At 38.7% G+C, this 18,322-nt stretch overlaps 1 protein-coding gene across 5 annotated transcripts; it reads right to left on the reverse strand.

Moving 5' to 3' along the window:
• Positions 1 to 228: 228 nt before the first annotated feature.
• zgc:91944 (uncharacterized protein LOC436941 homolog) lies at positions 229 to 17,658 on the reverse strand. 5 transcript variants are annotated; one of them, XM_056233912.1, is made up of 11 exons: positions 17,402 to 17,657; positions 16,799 to 16,909; positions 14,447 to 14,858; positions 10,159 to 10,244; positions 8,599 to 8,709; positions 6,436 to 6,561; positions 4,274 to 4,424; positions 3,632 to 3,714; positions 3,374 to 3,469; positions 1,616 to 1,740; positions 229 to 1,543 (listed from the first exon to the last, which is right to left on the reverse strand). In XM_056233912.1, the coding sequence occupies exons 2-11, from the start codon at positions 16,875 to 16,877 to the stop codon at positions 1,400 to 1,402; spliced, it is 1,413 nt and encodes a 470-aa protein (XP_056089887.1). In that variant the 5' UTR covers positions 16,878 to 16,909; positions 17,402 to 17,657; the 3' UTR covers positions 229 to 1,399. The 5 variants fall into 5 exon arrangements, with proteins under 5 accessions (XP_056089887.1, XP_056089888.1, XP_056089889.1 ...); XM_056233913.1 differs by having other exon boundaries at positions 16,799 to 16,967; XM_056233914.1 differs by having other exon boundaries at positions 1,619 to 1,740; positions 17,402 to 17,654.
• Between the last annotated feature and the right edge of the window lie 664 nt (positions 17,659 to 18,322).

Raw genomic sequence — 18,322 nt, forward strand, 5'->3', positions numbered from 1 at the left:
GTTCTTTTAAATAGTAATATTGTGATGTATTATTACATTTCACAATATTACTGTTATTACTGAATTTTATATCAAATAAATGCAACTTTGTTGAGGATAATACAGTGGCCCAGTAGCACGAGACTCTCTTTCAGTAACAAAAAAAAATCTTACCGACCCCAAACTTCATGCCCAGTAATGCAAGTTTTACCTTAGAAAACTAATTTATAAATGGAACAAACTCAACACTACATTTGTCTATTCATTTTATTGTTTTGTCATTAGGAAAAAAGCACACAGTAAGGGGGCCTTGACAGCGTGCAGCATCGTATCCTGTGCGTGTACAGAGCTGATAGGCCAGAATAATCATACTGGGCAGCTTAAAGCCTTTACACGCTCAAAGCATTTCTCACCGAGGCACGTTGATGTGCCGTAAGCAATCGTTTAGTCCATTTGACTACGTTCATGTAAAATGCATTGTTTTACAACTTAGCCGAGCTTTGGCTTTCGTTAAGATGCAGAAAATCAAACTGTATATATCAATTCTTTGAAAAGCAGCTTGTTGCATTAGATGCTGATATTATACTTGTAGTTTTACATACTGCATTACCTTATTAAAGAGGTAAGTAAAGGATGCTTATAGCAAATAATACTTAAGGGGGGAAACTTCCGAAGCATTTTAGACCCCTCACACTAGTCAGGGTCAGTATAGCTTAAGTGGCTGGATACAAAGAGCTTTGAGTATACAAAAACAGAGCCATGATCATCTGAATATTACTTTCAGATTACACCTGAAAAAAAAAGAAGTGAAAAATAATATGTACAGTTTGGAAAGCTTGACAAGTCACATTTCTACACAATGAACCATTATTGTGAGAAACACTTTTGATTTCCATGATGGTGAAAACGGATCTTCTCATTCAACTGCCAAGTTTGGTTCTACCTGAGTTTGTGTATCTATCAGGGGTGTATATGTCCCATCTTGTCCTTTAACTATTGCATATGACAACTAAGAGACTGTTCAGCTCCTAAAATTCACACAGACTCCTAACTGGGTTCAGTGCGCCCCTTCTGTCAAATTAAACACCTGTCCTGCAGGTTTCTCTAGACTGCTTGCTCGAGATAATACCAGGTGAAACTGCAGTATATGAGAAATGAAAGAAAACAGTTTTAGCGTGATAAGAAAGTTACTAGTTTGCACCTTATGCATCTTTCCCTCTCGCGGGAAGCGTTAAGACGGTCTTGGAATGCACAATATACTATATAGAGTAAATATTGCCGTTACTACAAGCGTGATTACTGTAGATACATAGAGTGGCCTCCCTACCACTAGAGGCACCAGAGAATTTAGTGTGTCAGGCTTGGCTGTAAACAACCACGTCAAGCCACTTTGGAACAAAAGTATGACTCGGCTCATCACTTAATCGTCATCAATGGCCTCTCTTTTAGATTCATCCAGTTTCCGCTCCATGAGTTGAGAGGCCGGGCTTGGAAGAGACACCACATCCACAGGAGGTAGCATGGCACCTTCTGGCTCAATGTCTTTTCTCTGGGAGAGATCCTCCTGGAAACAAACCCATCACATTCAAACAAACAATCCTGACCACAAAAGCAGTCCAGATAGTTCATTTACAACAACCTGCTCAGAGAAACGCTGACTCATGACTTGATCTCCGAACTCCTGAGTCTCTATCTCTTCGCTGTTGGAGTGGCAGCTGGGGCTCGGCACCTCTATCCCATGGCTCTCTAGTATGGCAGCCTCTGAGTGAAACAGAGAGAAAGTGTTAAGTATAGAGATAATGATGACAGTTTAGAAATCCTGCAAAGGCTTTTCTGTCAAGAAAAATAAAGAATGTTTCAAACTGAAATGATTATACACTAATGTTCAAACGTTTGGGATCAGTTTTTTTTTTTTTTTAAAGACATTAATGCTTTCATTTAGCAAGGATGCAATAAATTCATTTAAAATCACTGTAAAAACATGTATAATGTTACACATGTATAATGTTTTTTTCACATGGATTTTTAGTATACCATTGAATAATGACTGAATACATAAGCTTAAGCAACACAATATTGTTTATTTTTGTTCAACCAAGTCCAGCAGTCCAGTGCAATTTTTGCCATTAAGTGTAGCAATAGCATATTGCTACACTACACTAATAGCAATAGCGAATTCCTTGTTGCATAGCTTGCACACAACCATAGACAGTAAAAGAAATGGACAGAGCGACCCCATTGATTTCAACGGAGAAGACTGAAGCCCGATTATTGCACTTCCTGTCTGATGTCTGAGCGACTGCGCAGGCTCAAACTGAGCGTGACGACAGTCTGGCAGTTGAAAATCTTCTAGTAGCTGTGCCAAGCCAAATCTGAATCACCTAATTCCTCAAAAACGTTGTTGAAATATTTTGTCCCATTGCTTTTATAGACTCTCTATTTATGGGCTTCTACCTTGACTTTGTGCCTCCATGTCCCCCCGATTGCCTCATAGACAGTTAAAGATTGCTAGCGAGCTTCTCCTCCTGTCTATACGGTAATGTCTCTATTGTGCGACAGAAAGTCCCGTGGTTATGACGCAATCTTTAGCCTATTTTTAAAACAACGGCTTCTACGGGGCCGTAACGTAAGATACAAAGTAATGGAACATTTTATACATTGTCGTGTTTCTTTAGAAATAAATAATGGACAAATGAAGTCTTTGGACGCCTCAGATGTAAAGTTATTCGCTGTCAAAGTGACGCCAAAATGAATGGGAGTCAATGGGATGCTAACAGCAGGTGATGGTCTGCTACAATGGCGGCTCCCGCGAGGCTTCAACTTCCGGCTAATGGATTACCCCCTTGCACACAACCATGCTCTTATCGACGCTTCCATCCGTTCGTTTTTTGTAACAAAATTTCCCAGCCACCGGCCAACCAAAGTGATCTCGTCAGCTTCTTCGTCATGAACGCTAGTTGGTGCGCCAGTATAATCGGTCCGCCGAAACTCATCCAGTGAGAAACGTTCCGCGGTGCAAAAATAAGTGCGATTAAAATAACTTGTGTAATTAATTAACGCGTTAAAGTGTGTAATTAATTAATCTTAATTAACGCGTTAAAGTCCCGGCCCTAGTAACAATGCTTTACTGTTTTTACTGTATTACTTGTTTGTTATGCGTTTTGTTTAAATAAATGCAACCTTGGTTTTTCAAAAAACATTAAAAATGTAATTGAAAACTTTTGAACGGTACTTCATAAATCACACAAATAGACAGCCCACAGACAGGCACTATGTGATTTTGTTACTGAAATGTTCGTTTTGGAGTACTGGAGGAAAAAACTAAAACTTTAGGCTTCTGATTCTTGTGTCACTTAAATCAGCGAGTGTCAGACTATCATTGTTACAGCCTCACCTATGTTGGCACGTCTCTTCATCTCCTTCCTCCGATTGGCAAACCAGTTGTACACTTTGAGCGCAGTGACTCGTTCAAATTCTGACAGTTTGCATCCTGAAACAACATGTATACAAGAAATTCATCATTTAAACCAATAAGTAAATTGGCATTCAGTGCATTCAGTGAGGCAGGGGTACATTTGCAACAAATATGGCATGGCTATGATATGACTGGTCTGGTTCTGAGGAAGCTTAGATACTGATTGCAATCACTTACCAGGTTTTTGAATGACAGCATTACAGGCATTGGCAATTTCCTCTCTTTTGGCCTCATCAGGATACTGATTCTCTATAAAGAAACTAAGAGAACAAACGCAGTGAATCAGAACAAGACTTGGAAACCAACCAATAGGAAATAGTAACGGCCTTAGAACACTGATTAATTAAATAGGCTACTTTTATTCACAACATTTATGACAATGACATTAAGTGGAAAAATGCTTGCGAATGGAGAAAATGTTCCACTTTTATGGGAACACAGTCACCATACCTCACTATTAAATTAAAAAGACGACAATATGATGATTGTGCCATCACAATAAATTCAGAATTCCAACGGTAAATCAAAAATCCTGTTTGGATGAATGGTTATTGTTTTTTTTATATTAATTGATAATATGTCAACATTGGAGTGAATTCATTGTACTTATAAGAGACTATTTATGGGAGTGATAACTGCATGTGTAAAAGGCGTGATAAGCACTTGGAAGAAGAGCGAGGACCGTATTTAACTGCAGCATGTATTTGTCTTTGTAAGTTTTATCTTAATGGAGCCATGCATATGTTCATTTACAGATGTCACCCTGAGAAACCATTACAATCCGAATAGTGCCAAAGACAGTAATGCTCTGTCATTTACCTCTCCATGATTGACTGGCACTCTTTTCTCCAGGTGAAGCGACTTCCTCTGCGCAGTCTAAAAGGCCCAACTGCTGCCCTGTCTGCGGGGCTTGCAGCCAACCTCCAGTCGGGCTCCTCTTTAACCAGGGAACGCATGGACAATGTGGTGCCTGTTATGAACATTATTGCACACAAACCAAAAAAACAGTAGAACATGAATTCACTGCACATGTAGCTAAATACAAACCAAAGGGATGGTTCACCAGAAAATACAAATTCTGTCATTTACTAACCCTAAAGTTGTTCCAAACCAGCATGACTGTCTTCCTTTCATAGAACACAAAAGGAGATACTTATAGAAGAATGTCCATGCTGCTCTTTTCCATGAAATGAAAGTGAATCGTGGCCATAGCTGTCCCTGGTCCCCATCCATTTTCATTGCATTTCATTTTATGTTAAATTTCTCAAGTTTGTGTTCCACACAAGAAAGAAAATCATAAAGGTTTAGAATGACACAAAGTTGTTATTTTTTAAGGAACTATCCCTTTGAGTCTAAAGAGCCATTCTAAAAGACTTTAAACTTTAAAGCCATCTTCCCACTATTTCTGACATTCGCATACAATTGTCGCATTTAGTGCCATTCGCACAGAACTTGCATATTGGTTGTGAAGAATAAAATTGATTATTTTCCATACAAAGCAAAAATGACTGTCAATACGTACGGAAGAGGATTAGGGCCAAGCAATAATAAAAAAATAAAACCATCTCGAAATTAAAGTCATTATAATGCGAAATTAAACTCGTTAAATTTCGAGAAAAAAGTCTAAATACAATCTTGAGAATAAACTCATTAAATATCGAGAATAAAGTCGTTGTGTTTCGAGAAAAAAAAATCGTTAAATTTCGAGATAAAGTCGTTGTGTTTCGAGAAACTGTCTCCATGGTTACTTTGTAAAAACCTTTCCATTGCTGCCACACTAATATTTTCTGCCCATGTCCGCGCGGAGCTCTCGGGACACCCTCCTATGCCAGACTAACTGTTTTTATGAAGTAGCTAACTGGCTATTACTTTAGGATCGTTATTGGTTGTGTACGCCTCCATCCACAGAATGTAACGACTGTAACCATCTATAGAGCCATTAATGGCAATGCCGTACATACGGTTTTAATTTATCATAGCTGTCCATATGCCAGAGTGCATTTGGGCCAGCGCTGTTCGTTGTTCATGCAGCAGTTGTTCAAGTGACGGCTCAAACGTCTTTTATTAGTAAAGTTCTGCACGGGCAAATTCAGTGACACTTTTAATGCAATACTTTACTGCTAAAGTTGATAGTATTTCTTTGTTACTGAAATAAAGTCTAAAATATAGCTTGACTAAGTGATCCAACTCTGCCATGTCCTCTATCAGTAGGCTATGCAATGAACACTGATCAAATGCGTTATTCTCTACATTTCATTTCGACTTTTTTTCTCGAAACACAACGACTTTATTCTCGAAATTTAATACGTTTATACTTACGATTATTTCTACTTTTTTCTCGAAATTTAACGAGTTTTTTCTCAAAACACAACGACTTTATTCTCGAAATTTAATGAGTTTATTCTCAAGATTGTATTTCGACTTTTTTCTCGAAATTTAACGAGTTTAATTTCGCATTATAATGACTTTAATCTCGAGATGGTTTTATTTTTTTATTATTGCTTGGCCCTAATCCTCTTCCGTAAATACGTCTAAAAGAAAAGAATAGCACGGTTATTATTGTAAACTAAAACCATAAAAAACTTTCTTTACTTGAAAATGAAAAATAAAAACTTAAACTATATATTTACAAAAACTTAAACTTATTTTATTTCAGCTAGTTGCCAAAGCAAAATTTCTTATTTTAATTTAGTTTACTAAAATAGTTTTAGAAAATAACTAAAACTGAAATAAAAATGAATGAAATAAATTATATAGACATTTTTTTTTTTTTTTTTTTTTTAAAGAAGTCAAACATAAAACAAAATCATTAAAATTTAATCGGAACTCTACGCATCTCCCATTCTACTCTCCATTGGAAATGAATGACTTCTGGTGTATTGTTTGTTGAAGAGAGTGAAAAGGTGATTTAAGACTCAAAGAGAACAAATATTAAATTTGTACTGAAGTAAACCAGTGTTTCCCTGCTGCATGGACGTTACCTGACTGGGCTTGGTGAGCAGAGTACCAGGGGAGGAGGTGCATCAGCAGTTCTCTCTGCCTATTCCAGGGAGTGTCAGTCCTGCTCCTGGGGACCTGAGCATGCTGGTTTTCACTCCATCTGATTCCTTTAACCCATTTGGGCAATCAGAAAACTGTGTTAACTAGGGTCCCTTCGAGAGGCCGAAAACTTGCAATTAATGGTGATGACCGTAAACAAATATTAACATAGTGCTCAATGAAAATTCTTGTAGATAGTTAAAGTAAGTCAAAATTAATTGTAGATAGCAGCGTTAATAGACATTCAAAGTTGGAGCCATGCTCAATTAGCGCTGCAGAGAATGTAAAAGCGTCATGCTCAGGGCTTTGTTAGTAGGGTCGGGTGTTAATTGCACTTCAGTGCAAAGCGGACATGAAAACCAGCATTTGACAAACCCAGGATCAGGACTGAGAGCTACAGAAGGTTCTAACCTGGGAGATGAAGAGCAGAAGTGGTCCTACAGGGCTTCACATTACTTAATTAGCTCCTTCAAGCATCAACATGTTTTTCGTATTATAAATGTGAGATGATGCGAGTGTTGGCGATGTTACAGCCTAAAAGGCTTTAAAGCTCATTTCTGACTGCAACAACCTACACTTCTTGGATGTGCCAAGAACAGCATTAACCTAAGCGCATAACTGATGGGAAATGACACCAGTTGATTTCATTTCAATTCGGTGCGGCGACATGTCCTTCCAATATACACTCACCGGCCACTTTATTAGGTACACCTGTCCAACTGCTCGTTAACACTTAATTTCTAAGCAGCCAATCACATGGCGGCAACTCAGTGCATTTAGGCATGTAGACATGGTCAAGACAATCTCCTGCAGTTCAAACCGAGCATCAGTATGGGGAAGAAAGGTGATTTGAGTGACTTTGAACGTGGCATGATTGTTGGTGCCAGAAGGGCTGGTCTGAGTATTTCAGAAACTGCTAATCTACTGGGATTTTCACGCACAACCATCTCTATTGTTTACAGAGAATGGTCTGAAAAAGAAAAAACATCCAGTGAGCGGCAGTTCTGTGGGCGGAAATGCCTTGTTGATGCCAGAGGTCAGAGGAGAATGGCCAGACTGGTTCGAGCTGATAGAAGGGCAACAGTGACTGAAATAACCACTCGTTACAACCGAGGTATGCAGCAAAGCATTTGTGAAGCCACAACACGCACAACCTTGAGGCGGATGGGCTACAACAGCAGAAGACTCCACCGGGTACCACTCATCTCCACTACAAATAGGAAAAAGAGGCTACAATTTGCAAGGGCTCACCAAAATTGAACAGTTGAAGACTGGAAAAATGTTGCCTGGTCTGATGAGTCTCGATTTCTGTTGAGACATTCAGATGTTAGAGTCAGAATTTGGCGTAAACAGAATGAGAACATGGAACCATCATGCCTTGTTACCACTGTGCAGGCTGGTGGTGGTGGTGTAATGGTGTGGGGGATGTTTTCCTGGCACACTTTAGGCCCCTTAGTGCCAATTGGGCATCGTTTAAATGCCACGGCCTACCTGAGCATTGTTTCTGACCATGTCCATCCCTTTATGGCCACCATGTACCCATCCTCTGATGGCTACTTCCACCATGTCACAAAGCTCTAATCATTTCAAATTGGTTTCTTGAACATGACAATGAGTTCACTGTACTAAAATGGCCTCCACAGTCACCAGATCTCAACCCAATAGAGCATCTTTGGGATGTGGTGGAACGGGAGATTCGCATCATGGATGTGCAGCCGACAAATCTGCGGCAACTGTGTGATGCCATCATGTCAATATGGACCAAACTCCCTGAGGAATGCTTCCAGCACCTTGTTGAATCTATGCCATGAAGAATTGAGGCAGTTCTGAAGGCAAAAGGGGGTCCAACCCGTTACTAGCATGGGGTACCTAATAAAGTGGCCGGTGAGTGTATTTGTCTTTATCAAACACTGAATTTTCAAATGTAAAGCCCTCAAGGACGTGCAAACTATATAGGGAAGATATGGTAGAATGGCAAGTGAAGACTCAAAAAAATAAAATAAATAAAAAATAAAAACTGAACATAAGCCAGCCCCCAAGCCTAAAATTCAGGCCACGCCCTTGTTTTTGGCAAGTCATCTCCCTGCTGAGGAAGCACAACTCACCAGGGCTGTTACGCTCCAGCAGATACCAGCGATAGAACGCCCTGCGTTTGGAGTCGCTCATCTCAAGCCCCTGCTGCAGAAGCCACTGGGAGATGTAGCTCTGACTGATACCTGCAGAAGATCACACAGTCATAAAAAAGGAAATGACACGAAAAGACCAGAATAAAACCAAAGATGCCAGGGTTAACTAAAACTAGACCTATTAAAGACATTTTTGTTCATTTAAATAAAGCTGAAATAAAATTAAATAAAATAGAAATATTAGATGAAAACCCTAAAATTATGTTGGTTTGGCAACTAACTAAAATAAGTTTAAGTTGATGCACTAAAATTACTAGCTGGAAATAAATATAACTGAACTAAAAAACTAAAAAAACTAAAGTGATATTACAGAAAGGTAACACTTTAATTTAATTTCCCAATAGTTAAAGTTAGTCAATACATTAACTATGAGCAATTTATTTGTTACAGTATATTTATTAGTTGTATTTTTATTAACTACCATTAAAATAGATGTTAGCTCGGGTCCGTTACACAATATTAACAGATACAACTTTTGAAATGAATAATGTATTAGTAAAATGTTGAAATTAACATTAAATTATATTAAATTCTTTAGAATTATTATTGTTAGATTATGTTAACGAATGTAGTTAACTGAATGAACAAATGGAATCTTGCTGCAACAGGTTTCCAAAAACTGACAAAAGCAAAATAAAACAACAAAATAACTAAAAAAAAAAAATCTAATGAAAACTGAAAATATAAAAGCTAATTCAAAATACTAATAAAAACTATAATAGTACATTGCTTCGCTCAATTGGATGGTTTTATATAAATACACAGGCTCCAGCCATTTTTTAAATATTGTTGAAGTAAAATTAAATAAAAGTCCTGCATGTGATTGATGTAATATTGACTTCCAACAAACTTTAATTTCAAATAAACATCTTGCTTTTTTGACACACACTATTATGAGTAAAAAAGCATATGTCCTCAAAATAAACTGATTATTGAAAGTAAAAGTACTTGTACTCTGTGTAACTTATAAGATCCAGTGTTGATCTTTCACTGTATAGTATAATCTGGGTAATAGTCTGTGTAAAGTAATGGGAAATGTATTAACTAAGGGATGAAAATGCAAACTGAACTTGCAATCAGTTGCTTCCATAGACTAAAGCAAGTTTGTTGTGCAGTCATGTTCGATATCCATCTTCTCACGCGTTTCATCAGCTCTGACCTCTTTGCAGCAAGATATTATCAGTTTCACATGCTTGCTGATTTTTTCCACCGTGTCAATGTTTTGGTTATCGAAGTAGTGGTTGGCCTAGATTTTCTCTGTCTGACATTCTTGATGTGCGTAAATAAAAACATTACTAATATATTTCTCCTGTTCAACACAGGAAATAATAATTAATCTGCTTTGTGAATGTACAGTAAATGAATATAGGTTAAATGGTTTTAGTAAAACTACAGACATTCTCTGATGGTTTTGCATGATTAGAAAATTAACATGTACACTGTTTTTTCCATTTGAAAGACTGAAAGCATTCAGAGTACCTGTGACTTGTCCAACAATTGCCTGTGAGATCCTTCTGTTATTGAGAAAAGCTTTTATCTCTTCTTTCACAAGGTTACTGTCTCTCCTACAGTCCAAACAAAGACAAGCATAACATTGACAGAGTCAAAACATTAGGTTTTAATTTTCATTAAGCATTAAAAAACGTCAGCTGCTTTAAAAGATTTGATAAAAACATGGCGTTTTGCATCATACAGGTCCTTCTCAAAAAATTTGCATATTGTGATAAAGTTCATTATTTTCCATAATGTAATGATAAAAATTTAACTTTCATATATTTTAGATTCATTGCACACCAACTGAAATATTTCAGGTCTTTTATTGTTTTAATACTGATGATTTTGGCATACAGCTCATGAAAACCCAAAATTCCTGTCTCAAAAAATTAGCATATCATGAAAAGGGTCTCTAAACGAGCTATTAACCTAATCATCTGAATCAACTAATTAACTCTAAACACCTGCAAAAGATTCCTGAGGCTTTTAAAAACTCCCAGCCTGTTTCATTACTCAAAACCGCAATCATGGGTAAGACTGCCGACCTGACTGCTGTCCAGAAGGCCATCATTGACACCCTCAAGCAAGAGGGTAAGACACAGAAAGAAATTTCTGAACAAATAGGCTGTTCCCAGAGTGCAGTATCAAGGCACCTCAGTGGAAAGTCTGTGGGAAGGAAAAAGTTTGGCAAAAAACGCTGCACAACGAGAAGAGGTGACCGGACCATGAGGAAGATTGTGGAGAAGGACCGATTCCAGAGCTTGGGGGACCTGCGGAAGCAGTGGACTGAGTCTGGAGTAGAAACATCCAGAGCCACCGTGCACAGGCGTGTGCAGGAAATGGGCTACAGGTGCCGCATTCCCCAGGTCAAGCCACTTTTGAACCAGAAACAGCGGCAGAAGCGCCTGACCTGGGCTACAGAGAAGCAGCACTGGACTGTTGCTCAGTTTTGCATGTCATTCGGAAATCAAGGTGCCAGAGTCTGGAGGAAGACTGGGGAGAAGGAAATGCCAAAATGCCTGAAGTCCAGTGTCAAGTACCCACAGTCAGTGATGGTCTGGGGTGCCATGTCAGCTGCTGGTGTTGGTGCACTGTGTTTTATCAAGGGCAGGGTCAATGCAGCTAGCTATCAGGAGATTTTGGAGCACTTCATGCTTCCATCTGCTGAAAAGCTTTATGGAGATGAAGATTTCATTTTTCAGCACGACCTGGCACCTGCTCACAGTGCCAAAACCACTGGTAAATGGTTTACTGACCATGGTATTACTGTGCTCAATTGGCCTGCCAACTCTCCTGACCTGAACCCCATAGAGAATCTGTGGGATATTGTGAAGAGAAAGTTGAGAGACGCAAGACCCAACACTCTGGATGAGCTTAAGGCCGCTATCGAAGCATCCTGGGCCTCCATAACACCTCAGCAGTGCCACAGGCTGATTGCCTCCATGCCACGCCGCATTGAAGCAGTCATTTCTGCAAAAGGATTCCCGACCAAGTATTGACTATTGAGTGCATAACTGAACATAATTATTTGAAGGTTGACTCTTTTTTTTTTGTATTAAAAACACTTATTTTATTGGTCGGATGAAATATGATAATTTTTTGAGACAGGAATTTTGGGTTTTCATGAGCTGTATGCCAACATCATCAGTGTTAAAGGGGTCATATAATGGCACATGCACTTTTACAAGTTGATTGTACTGAAATGTGTGTTGGCAGTGCCTGTACACAAACATCATATAATGATAAAAATCCATCCAGTGTTTTTGTTTTAATCTCCTTATATGTTTTCCCCTGCCTCAAATTGAGCCGTTCGTTTTTGTGACGTCAATAAAACGGACGCCCCTCCCACGATTGTTGATTGACAGCCGGGTTTCAACACAGACCCGCCCTCGCTCGTCCTGTCAATCATAGTCCGCGCGGCGCGGACCGGACCGGCGCGGTCATTGTTGATATGCTGGAGCACTGTCTATGAGCAGAATGGCGTCTAAGCGATTGTGGTGTTCTGTTCTTGAGTGTAATAACGAACACAGCAGTCATTTTAATGTTCCTAAATCCGAACCGCTGAAGACGCAGTGGCTGAGTTTGTTTTCGAAGGGAATATTCCCCACGAGCAACGTCAATGCTTTCATATCTGCGCGAATCATTTCACACACCAGACTGCTTATAAACGAGGAGGGTCAGTATAAAGCTGGTTTTGCTAAGAAGTACCAACTATTCGTGTTCCTGCTGAACCTCCAAAATAACTGAAGTGAGTGTATCGTTTTATTAATCTTTAATATTTATATTAATCTTTGCAAATCGCTAGATGCACGCTTCACAATGAATGCGTCTAAGGTTTACACTCAGGGTACATTACGGCATGTTTTCTATGTACGACGTTCTCAATATAATTCATAATCCCACATCTATAATGAACAACGCGTTATGGTATTGTGTTACAAACGGTGTACACAGAACAGAGAGGCGGAGTCAGCAAAGCTCATGATCATTTAAAGTCATGTGCACTGAAACGGCGTGCTGAAAACAGAGCTGTTTTTGACCAGGTAAAATAAGTGTTTTCTTACAATACTAATGAGAATTTTTAATTAAAGTATATTACAAAGTTTTAATTTAGACCCTAAAGAATCACATTAGCTTGTACAAAAATGGCATTATATGACCCCTTTAAAACAATAAAAGACCTGAAATATCTCAGTTGGTGTGCAATGAATCTAAAATATATGAAAGTTTAAAGGTGCCCTAGAATGTTTTTATTTATTATTTTATAATGTTTCCTGGGTTACCCTTATAATGTTAGTATGTTTTTTAGATAAAAAATAATCATAATTTAGAAATAAATGGCATTTTTCCTAGCCTGCTTTTAGCCTCTGATTTGAACACTCTGTTTGAAGGGGCGTGTCTGCTGTGGGATTCAGTGTAACCGCGGCCACTGCTGTGATTGGCTGACATGCTTGCATATGAAATAGCAACGCATTACATGTGAAACTCTCTCCCGAATACTTTTACTACTGCTATTATACGTTTTTACTATAACAGCTATCGAGATTAACGAATCGTGAGATGTTTTTAAAGTATTTAGATCTATTCCCATCACATAAAAAGTTGGCGTGATGAGCATTGAGCAGATGACAGTGTTGATCGCGAGAATGAAGATCTTATCATTGCAAAGCAGTTTCTGCACTCTCTCTGCTTTCACCAATGCAAACACGATGATGTAAATACAGTAAGAGCTTCGTTGTGCAGTAACGTGCGTCATTGATTTCATAACGAGTTTGGCAAGTGTCCAGATAAACTCGCGCTGTGTGGAAAGATTGTTCTTTGATCGCTTTCTGTATATAATTTGTTCACAATTTAAATACGATTATTTTCATCCTACTAAAAGAAACGATGTGAAGCTGATATTTTAGTCACTGGCTTGACTTACTGATGCATAAACAGTATTGAACGATTTTGAGAGAAAGATTACCTGTCTGAACTTGAACAATTACACATCAGAAAGTGTTGCTTGGTAGCTCGATCCGAGGCCAGCTCTGTATTGGCCCAAGTTGAGGAAACAGTCGTCGGTGAAATGTTTGGAAATTTCCAGAGAAAATAAAATTAACCCATTGTTTCTTCAGAGGCTCAGATGAAGGAACTAAAAAATACTTTTGTGTTCATGTGTACATCCACACTGAGCAACTGCCATGCTTCGGCTGCGCAGTTCCGCCTGGCATTGAGGGCTGGCATTATGCAAATATTTGGAGGCGTACATATTAATGATCCCGACTATTGCGTCACAGTCGTTATTGTGTGGAGAACCGACCGTTTTTCAGGGGTGTTTTTCATAAACGTGAATTAAATGAGAACGCGAAAACAGTCCAGTTTGAGATTCACTCTATGTCATGTCCATGCACTGAACTCTTGTTATTTGACTATACCAAGGTAAATTCAATTTTGAATTATAGGTCACCTTTAATTTTTATCATTACTTTATGGAAAATAATTAACTTTATCACAATATGCTAATTTTTTTAGAAGGACCTGTATATGTTTAAATGGGGAAAATATTATGTGGCAGATCCAAAGCAGTTACAAGAAAAGCTACAAAAAGTATCTATCTGAACCAACTGTCCACCTGACCTGATTCAGAAAGGGCTCTTGTTCTAGGAAAATTACACTGTTGCTCAGGGACGTTCACTGTCATTATCAACTGTTATATTAATCTCTACCTCTCAGTAGACCTGAGAAGAGAATCCCACAGAAGCAGCTGATATAGTGCTCTCATAAATGATACCTCATGTATTCCTCCACCTTCTCCTCCAGATCCCAGTCCTCTTCTGCCAAGTCGTAACTAAACGACCTCTGAACTCCGCTGGGTGGGTACAGGGGTGGAGGCGAGGCATCGTAGCTGTTGCTGGGTGATAATGCAGCATCTATAACAGGGGTCTGTGTGGTGGCTGAGGTAAGAGAGGAGGAGGAAGAGGAGGAGGACGAGGGGGCAGCAGGGGCTGCGGAGGTAGGGGCGCTGGGTGGGGCCGAGTGATTGTTGCAGCATGGGACACGATGGTCTGGATCAAGCCTCTCTAAAGACTCAAGGGCTTGAATGATCTGAGGTTTGGTCATCCCTGACAGCCTTAAACGCTGGAGCAGGTCGATCTGTTCAATGGTATAGCGCGGCTCCACATCACAACACTCCATCCTGACATCTGTGGGAGAAGAAAAGACAAAAAAAAAAATTATGTAAATTATTTGTTATTATATTAAACATCAGATGAGAAGTGTGTAGTTTATGCACCACTAATGTGACCACAACAACAAAAATAGCAGAACAGTGGGGTTCTGGGAGTAGAAATGTATTGATTTTTTATGACAACTTATAAACCTTTTAGTTACTTGTAGTGTGAACTACAAGGTTGTTAAATCAATGGTGAGTAATATTCTTAAAGCCATCAGCTCGCTTTATTTGAACTTTATAAAAGAATCGCATTTAACAGCAGAATACCCATGCTGTGTCCCAATTCGCATACTATTCGTCCTAAATAGTATTCGAAAATAGAATTAGTACGTCCCAAATCGTAGTATGTTGAAATGAGTGTTCCAAAGATACCCGGATGGTCTACTATTTCCGGTCAGAATCCGAAGTGCAGATCGATGCACACTCTAACGGCTAATATAGATACATTTAGCCATTAACTTTTAAATGCATCATTACATTCAAATTGCTAATGCTAACACATGAGGAGAGTCTCCGCATGAAAGACCCACGACTGGCAGATGAACATTTCTCTCCGAAACAGTAGAAAATTAAATTAGATTGAATGGAGGATTTTAACTGTGACAAGATGATTGACAGGGCAGTTTACGGTGATAGGATGCACGCGACAGATCTGTCCGTTAAAGATGACGAAGTAGTATGTCTCAAAGCTTGCCTACTCTTTTGCTACACACTCAAAAGTATGTACTTTTTCCTCACAAAAAAAGTGCATACTTTTAGGGCATAGTATAAGTAGGCGAATTGGGACGCAGCACCAGTGAACATCTACATTACCCATGATTCTGCAGAGAAATCTCCACCAATCAGAGAATTGAGACAAGCAAAATGCGCCGCCCACTCTCATGAAGCACTGCAAATGTAGTTGTCAATTTCCCAACACTCTCAAGTAACTAAAATATTTTAATATTTTCTTCATTAAAGCTGTTACAGTCTTGTACTTTGATTTGAAGCCAAAAAAGTATTTAAAAATTGGACACAAATTCCAAATTTTTGGAATTTGTTTTTAAAAGTTTTTTATGTTGTGATTCACAATCACCTCATATCTGGTTGGTTTGGTTAGTGGCTTTTGAGTCTTAAACTAAGAGTTTTTTTATTCTAAAATTCCTATGGGAAAAAAAATGTATAAGAAAAATACTTTAGAAACCAAAGCGCTGAAATGTGGGTGGGCACTATAGAACAACAAAAATATGCTATTGGTCAGGAAAACAGATGTCCCTCCCCTAAACTCATGCCATTGGTTGAGCAAGTGTTGCTGTGTCAGGCTGTGTTGGAATGCTCAAACAAATAGAGCACATTATGAATGAAGAAGGGGCTTGTGGTCTCAAAGAAGAAAAAGCTATATGGATTTTTTTTAACTTAAAGTTTAGTATGTTCCTTACAATTTGAAACTATGTATTGTAAAAACATTACACAAATAAATGTAAATTGAATTTAACTGAATAACACAAAGCTATTCCACAAGACTTGGAATACATCACGTGATACAGACCACTTTAATTATACTTTTTTTCTCATTTTGGAGCCTGACACCCCCAGTCCCAATTTACTTTCATTATGTTAAAGAGTGAGCGGGATTCTTTAAAAATTCACCTTTTATATTTCACAGAATAAACAGTCATACAGGATTGAAACAACATGATGAGGGTGAAAAAATAATGACAGCATTTATTTATTTTTAATATTGGTGAATTCCAAAAGGTACACTGGACACATAGTTATTCTTCTATATTTGACATTACTGCATGTATCCTTGTACTTTACAATTCTTTAACTACCTTGCAGTTGAAAACACTGACATTCCTTCAGGAAATGCAAATCTAGCTTGATTAACTTGATTTAAAAAAAAAAAATTCACATCATATTTTGCCCTACCTGATATTTGAGGTGATAATCGGCCCGTTGGGAGCGGTTCTGCGCGTGGAGCCACAGCAGGAAGGCACCACTGTCGCATGGTCGAGGAGTCACCCGCAGGGGACAAGGGGGGCTGTCAAAACATCACAATAACTACTAACAGCCAGTCAGCATGTGTCGGTTATTCATGCTAGAGTAACGATACAAACAAATCAACCACGTCCGCCTTAATAAAGACCTTCAATAACAGATAATGCACGTCTGTAATCATGATTTTATTTTGTGTCAGGCTCGCGCTAACTGGCTAGCCCCAGCGGGCACGCGCTGCTGTGCAACTGCATACAAAAATGAATTATCTTCGCCTTTGTTTTCACACTTACAGCTGAACCCACTGACTTTGGCACGGCTTTTACTTCTGGCAGACAACGCGTAAAAGTCATGCACTACTACAAAAAGATACGCTGCTTTAGTTTTTGTAACGGATTCGCGTCTCGCAATATCACTGTTATGAGTGCGGGTATGAGATGCCTTCATAGTAGCACAGCTTTGATGCACAGAGCGCTAAAGTAACTGTAATGCCGCTAGCATGAAAAGCTATGCCCAGCACGCAGTTATCCGCCTTACCTCCCCGCGCTACCGTCAAACTGCAGCCGGAGTTGAGCTGGTGCAGCTGGAGAGCGGTCGGTGCACACACCCTGGGTGTAATCCTGGCCCTCCCGTGCGCTCACTTGCACTCCGAGGAGCTTCAACTAGCTAATGAAGGTGATCCGAGGAGGGTCACATTGTCCTGGGATGCCGCAGCATAATATTACTGGATATATGGAAGTCAACAATTGACCTCTCAACCCGCAGCGACAGTCCCATGTGGATGCAGGAAGTTGATGCCAGAAAACTAAAAAGACTCTCATACGTTTACTATCTTTAATGACATGTAAAAAGATTTCGCAAGTTCTTTGAGCACATTTTTGGGAGTAGCCTAGATGTGAAATATAAAATGTGTCAACTTTTTGTCAAGTTTGTTTACGTTCGTCCGATTTCGCAGGACTGCTATTCTGTATGGATTTATGCTTTCCTCTTTTGCACACAACAATGTGAATGTTTATAATGGACCAGGAATGTACTTGCACTGTCGACATGAGGTTCATACTAATGACCACAAATAAATCTTTGTTTTTTATTTATATTAATCCTGTATCATTTAGTAGTTATTGCAATGTGCAAGATGAGTCACTAGTACTTCATCCAGCACAATCAATTTGAGGCTTCTACAAGAGGAATGAAAAACAAAAACATAAATCAAGACATAGACTAAACAATAAGATTTGCCTAAATACAAATAAACAAATCCACAGAATTACTAAAATATTTCATTATCAACACAATAATTTAGATGCCATACATTTTAGTGAACAATGTAATACTATTTTATTATAACCTATTGGATAAAATGCATTTTTTATAAAAAATAAATAAATTACAAGAGTCACATTTGTTAACATTAAAGCATTAGCTAAAATGAACTAACCAACAATGTGTTCTCTTTCA

Source organism: Rhinichthys klamathensis, unplaced genomic scaffold (genome assembly GCF_029890125.1).
Source record: "Rhinichthys klamathensis goyatoka isolate OS25496 unplaced genomic scaffold, OSU_Roscu_1.1 h1tg000384l_1, whole genome shotgun sequence".
NCBI classification, from domain to species: domain Eukaryota; kingdom Metazoa; phylum Chordata; class Actinopteri; order Cypriniformes; family Leuciscidae; genus Rhinichthys; species Rhinichthys klamathensis.